Consider the following 7,580-nt stretch of genomic DNA (forward strand, 5'->3'; position numbering starts at 1 on the left):
ATTTCACATCAGATTTTATAGGTATGTTTAATTACAAAAACATACATCAATTATTAGGGGAAAAAAAGAAAGAAAAAAAAAAAGAAACTTCCTGAATTTGAAAAATTATGTATGTTCAATATTTTTCATCTTTTTCCAGCAAACATAAAAATATCATATAAATTTCGACTACTGTTGTAATCACATGTACTATATATTTACCGATTTGTTTTTTTAATCAACTTTGAAAAAAATTTGTATTTTCAATATTTTTTTTCTTTAAATTCTAGCCGATTGATATCATATTAGAAATTTGAAGTTCGAATAAAATATAAATCTTTTGATTATAAATTGAAAAATATAAAGAAAAAATTGCTCACCCGACCAAAAAAATCTAACAGAAAATAAAAGAGAATACGTAAAAAGAGTTGTGAAATAGTAAATATATAATAATTATATTAAATAACATATTATTATTAGTATTAGATATTGAAGATATTTTAGACAGTTTGGGATGTGTATTTAGAATAATATTGAAATAAAAAACTAGATGTGTAGTGTATTAAGTGAGGGGTGTGTATTAAAAGATTAGGGGTGTGTATTTAAAATTACTCTTTGCCTTACTACTATTTGACAAAGAAAGATACATGAGGTTCGTTATAAAACAGTAAGCGATGCAAAACGTTTGAGACAACCGTGTGATCTTGAATAAAAAAAAAAAAAAAAATTAACTATTTGCTATCAGCAGATGTACCTTGGGCCGACTAGTGTTGGGGCTGGTCCCTTTTATCGTTTCGGACCGAGCACTTTTTGGTACTTTAGCAGTTTAAGCCCGCATAAATACTCGAAATCAATTTCGAGCAGAAAACAGTAAAGCTCACCAAAAAGGGGATTAGGGTTAGGGTTTTGAAGCTTCAGCTGTTCCACTCAATTGCGTTAACACTGCAATGGAGGCCGTTGGAGAGATTACCGAGGCTATGAACAACGTCAACATCAACAACTCCGATTCGCACAAGAAGAACCGTATTCAGGTCTCAAACACCAAGAAGCCCCTCTTCTTCTACGTCAATCTCGCCAAGGTATAAATCTATATTTTTGCGTATATCTATGCCTCGTAGATTAATTTGCTTCTGGGTTTTCTCTATTTCTGTTCGTAGCTTTGTTTGTGCTGAATTTGGATTTGGGGTGAATTGAGCTTTATCTGGATATAAGGGGAATTTTTGGGTTTACAATAGATGAAGTATTGTCTTGTATTTCCTGAATTGTTTCGGAGTGATAGTTTGTTGTTCTGAATTGATTTGTTTCATTAATTATGTTTGTGTGATGCAACTGTTTGCAGAGGTATATGCAGCAGTACAATGAGGTGGAGCTATCTGCCTTGGGAATGGGTATTACATCATTCACCTGTTTTTGTTTCGTTATGTTCTACTACTGATAACTGTTTTTCTAGATCTGTGAATTTGATTGTTCATCCTGCTGTTAAGTTTTTACTATTATTGATGTCTATGTAAAATTGACGAAATGGTGACGTGCTTAAATATGCTGCTGAAGTTTTGAAAATTAAATAGGTCATTTGTTTAGGTGTTAATAGGGTTTGTGCTATGTTATTACACAATTTAGTTTTTGGAAGCTTTACAAGTGTTCACAACTCGGTATTTGCTTTCTATTGGTCATAGTCTGTGTAAGCTGGGATCTGTAATTGTTGATACTACAGTTGGCGAACCTGGGAAGGGTGATTTATAATTTTTGAGCCATTCTGTCTGTTGACCTTCCAAATAGTATTGGGTTATCTGGAAAAGAACCCTTTGGTCTGTCCTTTGTTCCACATGATGATTACTAAACCTGTAATGGAGGAGGGTTATGGACTCCACTTTAAGGGTTTACATGCTTTCTTAGTATTGGAGTGGTTTACTTGCTCAACTACAGAATGAGGAAGTTTAGAGCTTATAGAAATGTACAACAGAGAGAGATTTTGGACAACTTATCATCTTGAAATATATCACCATGTTCAACAGAAAGATTACCGATGTTCAACTGGAAGGTTACAGAAGGTGTCTAGTAATATCTTTTCTAGCATTTTTTTTTGTGGGGAGTGGATGCCAAGAATTCCATACATCACCATGCAAGTGGTTTATATTTGGAAGCATATTTCTGTGTGGATGGAGATGATTAGGATATCAATTTAAGTCATATATTTGGAAGCATAAAAACATTAATATGTATTTACTAAATTGTGTGGGTGCATCAGGAGATTGGAAACGGACCTTCTCCTTAGGTTTTGTAAAACTCCCACTTGCTGTGATTTGGATATCCATAGGAACCCCCCTCATTGCATTTTTTTCAATCTTGGCAAAAGAATCTCATCCCTATTTCCACATGATTCAAAAATAACTAAGAATATTAAAATAAGTAATTTATTTTGTCGTAGGCAGGATCAATGCACTGATTATGCTCTTGATCATAGTTTATGTTCCTTTGGTATCAATGCTTTATGCACGGATTAATTTCCTATTGTTCTATTGCAGCTATTGCCACAGTTGTCACAATTGCAGAAATTCTGAAAAACAATGGGCTGGCTGTTGAGAAAAGTGAGACTCCATTCCTTTTTATCTTTCAGCAAAGCAATTAGCAAATTGTCAAACATATTCATTTTTTTCGAATATTATGCAGAAATCATGACATCAACTGTTGACATAAAGGATGATTCTAGAGGGAGACCAGTCCAAAAAGCCAAGGTATGTGGATATGATAATCTCATAGGAAACTCCCTGCTTGGAGCTGAGTTTGTGTTTGTTAACTCCTGTATCAGGTCTTGTTTAAACCAAAGTCACTGTATATGAAAAGTATTATGTTCTTTTTGCAATTATCATTGACTTATTGGGTTGGTCGTATTTGTCTACATAAATTTATATTATCATCTTGTTCGGATGATACGAACAAACTCTATCATTCTTTCTCCATGCAAACCACAAGTATTTGTGTTTCGGTGTACTGAGCAATTTGAGTTGTAAGGTTAGTCAATATGATGGACTTTCTTGACCTTCTAGTGATAATAGGTTCATTTCATAATTTATATTGGAATCTTCTTATCATGGTTTTACGTAGCTTTGGGGTATGCTTAGGATTGCAAATTGGAGCATCTCAACAGTTGAAGTTATATTGGAAGCTATTCTAGCTTGAAAACCCTCAAAAAATGATTTAGCTAGCTAACATTAATAAGTCTCATCTAATGAATAACGCTGGTCGTTATTTGGTATTGCTTATCTATGTGTTGATACTTTTTAGAAGCTGGAGTAGACCTATGCTAAAATTTGTTTATTTAGCTTTCAAGTATAACTCTTTTTTGAACCTCATCAGCTACTGTTTCACAAAGCTAGTTTAGCTTTTCATTTAGCTATTATGTCGCCCACTACAGCACCTACCCCCCACAAATCCAGATTTCCAGACCAGAAGACCCCTTCAATAATCAATAGTACCATTGTTTGGATATATACCCACTACAGTACCCCTACCTTGACACGTCCTTGACCAGAATGAGCCTTGTTCTGCCTCTCATGAATAGAAATACAAGAATAGTACCTTTCTTTGGAGAGGCGTGGGAATTTTGTCTTGTTCTGCTAGTCTCTTGAGTAGAAATAGAACTGTTAATTCATTACTTAATGATTGTTGTTGTTGGGTTGTAGATTGAGATATTGCTTGGGAAGACAGCAAATTTCGATGACTTGATGGCCGCGGCTGCTGAGGAGAGGGAACTTGCAGCAGCAGAGGCTGAGGAGCAAAGCTAAAAGAAGTTCCTTCAGTTGTTTGAGGCTTCTTTTGCATCCTGTTTCATGTACTCTAAATATGGTTATGGGAATAAATTTTGCTTAAATATTTTTGAATCGTAGAATATGTATGAAGAAAGGCGTTGTATGCATGTAACTTCTTTTTGGTCCATATGTGTACTGCACCCAGTATGAGATTAAGGACTTTAACCTATTGTTCTCTCTCTATGTACTGTATTTGGTTGGTAAGATGGTTGTCATAGCATCCCGAAGTGACCATGAAATGAAATCAACCAGGATGATGGGAGCCTTTCTTAGATGTTTAGTTGGCTTTCTTCACAGAAGAGGTGGGTTTACAAATGCTTTTGCGATGAAGGTTTCCATTTGATGTTAGGAGAAAAGAGATTTGAAACAATCTGGGGGTTTGGAAGAAGAGACTTGAAAATTTGGATAAATCTGGATTGTATCATCAACCCGGGAGTTTTGGATTGATTGCAGAGTTCATATCGATCCCCATTCTGGGGAGTTCAAGTTGGTCCTGATTCAAATGTTAGTTTGATATTTGTCCACCCGTTATAGTGAAGCTTAAAGACGACTTGAAATACGAAGTTAAGGAGAAAGAAGCTGGTGATCAGTTTACAGACGAGAAGGCTGTTCAAACTGCAGGGGATCGCTATCGTCTGGAGGTCGGCATCACGGCATGCAAAGCTGGAAGCAGGTACCAAGTCAAGAAGCTGCTCCACGTAGGTGACATCGAGAGTATGTGAGAGAAGTGGAGAGGGAGGACAAGAGAAGAGGGAAGGAGCCTCCATATCCAATTTGATGTTAAAGGATCTCCCAAACGTTATATTTGTTGATATTTGATTCGAATTCGTTTCGTTTTTTGTTTATATATTGTTGCTATCTGTTTCAACTCTATTGAATGGTTTCCAATAAGAACATTTTTGACATGAGAAATTCGACATTTCCATGGGGAAGTTTATAAACTTTATTCGAGGAATGATTCAATCAAGAATGATGAATGAAACCAATTTGTGCGGTTAATGTATACTAGTCTTCCCACACGCGTTGGCGCACGTGCGGAAGTGCGTTTTCTGCCAGTTTGATAATTATTGTGAAATTTTTGCTGTGTTCACTTCTTAAGATGTATTGTGCAATGTTTTTATGACAAATCAATTCATCTACCTATTGTTATGTTTTGCAGATCAGCTTTTGCATAAATATTTTAAGCTCGGCTGATAGAATTATACAGAAACTAAGAACTAATTCTGGAAGCATAACTAAATTTCCAACAATGCGTGTGTTTAGGAGTATGTATGCATTTTTTTTCTGTTTTGCATCTATTGAGATTTATTCTTAGAAAGCTGAAGTTTTGTTCCTTCTGTAAACTTATTTGATTTGATCACTATACATCTTGCCCTCTGATGCATTTAAAGTCATCATAATGATCTTCATATAATGGCAGTGTTCTTCTTTCCATGCTGCGATCAGTTGCCAAAATATTATTATTATTATTATTTTTTGTTTGTTTGTTTTGCATGTCTTATGCAAAGGCTTGCTCAGTTTTATTGACTTTAATTATGGCCTTACGGGAGTGAATGTATCTGAGACCTTAGAGTTCGGCAGTCCTTAAAGGTAGTTTTGGAACCAGCTGTTCTTGATGCCTACTGTTTGGTACTGTATGGTTATTTACGTGAGACAATTGGTTGTTGTATACCAGGTGGAAGAGCTGAATGTATTAAGGCCTATGCTATATTGCTTCTTTAATATTCTATATCCGACTATACCACTCAATACTGTGATGACTTGGTCAGAATCACAGTGCCTCTGTTCCTACTCATTTTCATATAGCAAGTATACTACCTCAGGAAGGAGCATTTGATAATTGGAGGGATCATTCGCTTCATTTTTTGTTATAGTTTCACTGTAAGTATGCTCTTCTATAACTTTGAAGATGGTGTAATATTTAGAAAAAGGAAATTACATTTATTATGGTGCATATAGAAAACTTTAATAGAAATGGACATGTGTATTCAACTATATTAATTGGTTTGTCATGGTGATTTCAGGTTGCAAAAGCATATTTGGAGCAGCTTGAAGTTTCAGAAAGAGCTGCAGAGTTAAATGCCTACATGTGCAGAACTAAAGCCTTGGATTTTGTAAACTTAGGGAGGTAGAGCACTCCAACACCCGCAGCAAAGCGCGGGTACATTTCTAGTAATATACTGCCAAGTGCCAATTAACTTTCTTAGTGCAAGCTGGTCACTATATGTCTATATTTTTGCACACCTCTCAAACCTTTCAAGCTTCTCAAAATGTCACTTAAATCTCTTGCCCCAAAATCCAAAACCCTCCACTCTTTCTTCAACTCTCTTCTCCGACCCACCAAACCCAACACCCCCTTCCACCCTTTCTCTTCTCTCACCCACCAAACCCCACCATCTCCACAACTACCTCACCTGGTCAACGAAATCTCACGCATTCTCAGCGACCACAGAGACCCTCACCACGACTTGGAGCTCTCCCTCAGCTCTTGGTCCATCCAAATATCACCGAACTTGGTTGAACAGGTTCTGAAACGCTGCAAGAATCTTGGGTTTTCAGCCCACAGATTCTTCCTCTGGGCTAAAACAGTTCCGGGTTTTCAACACAGTGATGAAAGCCATCACATTTTGATTGACATTTTGGGGAGTAGTGGTCAGTTTGCATTGTTGTGGGATTTTCTCATTGAAATGAGAGAGTCCAAGTGCTGTGAGATTGGCCCAGAGTTATTCTGGGTTATTTTTAGAGTTTACAGTAGAGCTAATTTGCCTCGAGATGCGATTCGAGCTTATAGTAGAATGGTTGAGTTTGGAATTAAGCCTAGTATTCATGATCTTGATCATCTTCTATATACATTATGTAAAAGAAAGCATGTCAAGCATGCTCAGGAGTTTTTTGATAAAGTTAAGAGCGGGTTTGAGTTGGGTGCGAAGACTTATAGCATTTTGATGAGGGGTTGGGGAGACATTTGTGATTCGGATAATGCACGCAAGCTGTTTGATGAAATGACTGAGAAAGGGTGTTTGGTGGATGTGCCTGCGTATAATAGTTATTTGGAGGCTTTGTGTAAAGGTGGAAATGTCGATGAGGCTTATAAGATATTTCGCGAGATGGGTTCAAAAGGAGTTGAGCCAGATGCTGGTACATACTCGATTTTCATTCGGGCATATTGTGAAGCAAATGATATTCATTCGGTTTTTAGTGTGCTTGATAGAATGAAGAGATATAATCTTTTGGCTAATGTGTTTACATACAATTGTGTTATCAAGAAACTCTGTAAGAATGAAAGGGTGGAAGAGGCGTACCAGCTTTTGGATGAAATGATCGAAATGGGAGTTAAGCCAGATGAATGGAGTTACAATGCAATCCAAGCTTATCATTGTGAGCATGGTGAAGTTAATCAGGCTCTGAGGTTGTTATCTAGAATGGAAAAAGATAGCTGCATGCCTGATCATCATACTTACAATATGGTACTAAAGTTGCTGATTAGAATCGGGAGATTTGATAGGGCAACTGATGTGTGGGAGAGAATGGGGAAGAGAGGGTTTTATCCTTCTGTTTCAACTTATTCTGTCATGATTCATGGTTTGTGCAAGAAGAAACATAAACTAGAGGAGGCTTGTAAATACTTTGAGATAATGATTGATGAAGGTATACCACCATACTCTTCTACTGTTGAGATGTTGAGAAACCGGCTATTAGGTTTGGGGCTACTCGATGATATTGAAATACTTGCTCGTAAGATGGAGCAAAGCAGTTCTTGTTCAACACAAGAGTTTGCAAAAGTGCTGAGAG

The 7,580-nt window shown here is 36.6% G+C and overlaps 2 protein-coding genes across 2 annotated transcripts in view; both read left to right on the forward strand.

The window, feature by feature from the left end:
- Positions 1-826: 826 nt before the first annotated feature.
- LOC101313719 (uncharacterized protein At2g34160-like) lies at positions 827-4,550 on the forward strand. Its single transcript, XM_004302923.1, has 5 exons — positions 827-1,058; positions 1,319-1,367; positions 2,505-2,567; positions 2,650-2,714; positions 3,663-4,550. Exons 1-5 carry the CDS (start codon positions 927-929, stop codon positions 3,762-3,764), a joined length of 411 nt encoding a protein of 136 aa, XP_004302971.1. The 5' UTR covers positions 827-926; the 3' UTR covers positions 3,765-4,550.
- LOC101306945 (pentatricopeptide repeat-containing protein At1g52640, mitochondrial-like) overlaps positions 3,994-7,580 on the forward strand; it is a 7,636-nt gene continuing 4,049 nt past the window's right edge. The window contains exons 1-4 of the mRNA XM_004305280.1: positions 3,994-4,090; positions 4,323-4,486; positions 5,813-5,902; positions 5,996-7,570. Coding sequence (XP_004305328.1) covers positions 3,994-4,090; positions 4,323-4,486; positions 5,813-5,902; positions 5,996-7,570 — 1,926 coding nt within the window. The remainder of the gene's footprint in view (positions 4,091-4,322; positions 4,487-5,812; positions 5,903-5,995; positions 7,571-7,580) is intronic.

Source organism: Fragaria vesca, linkage group LG6 (assembly GCF_000184155.1).
Source record: "Fragaria vesca subsp. vesca linkage group LG6, FraVesHawaii_1.0, whole genome shotgun sequence".
In the NCBI taxonomy this organism is placed as follows: domain Eukaryota; kingdom Viridiplantae; phylum Streptophyta; class Magnoliopsida; order Rosales; family Rosaceae; genus Fragaria; species Fragaria vesca.

Excerpts from the sequence above, each read along its gene's own strand:
- LOC101313719 (XM_004302923.1), top strand. The coding sequence starts at position 927 with ATGGAGGCCGTTGGAGAGATTACCGAGGCTATGAACAACGTCAACATC. Across the intron at positions 1,059-1,318 it reads TCTACGTCAATCTCGCCAAG|AGGTATATGCAGCAGTACAA; the intron begins GTATAAATCTAT and ends AACTGTTTGCAG. Across the intron at positions 1,368-2,504 it reads GCTATCTGCCTTGGGAATGG|CTATTGCCACAGTTGTCACA; the intron begins GTATTACATCAT and ends GTTCTATTGCAG.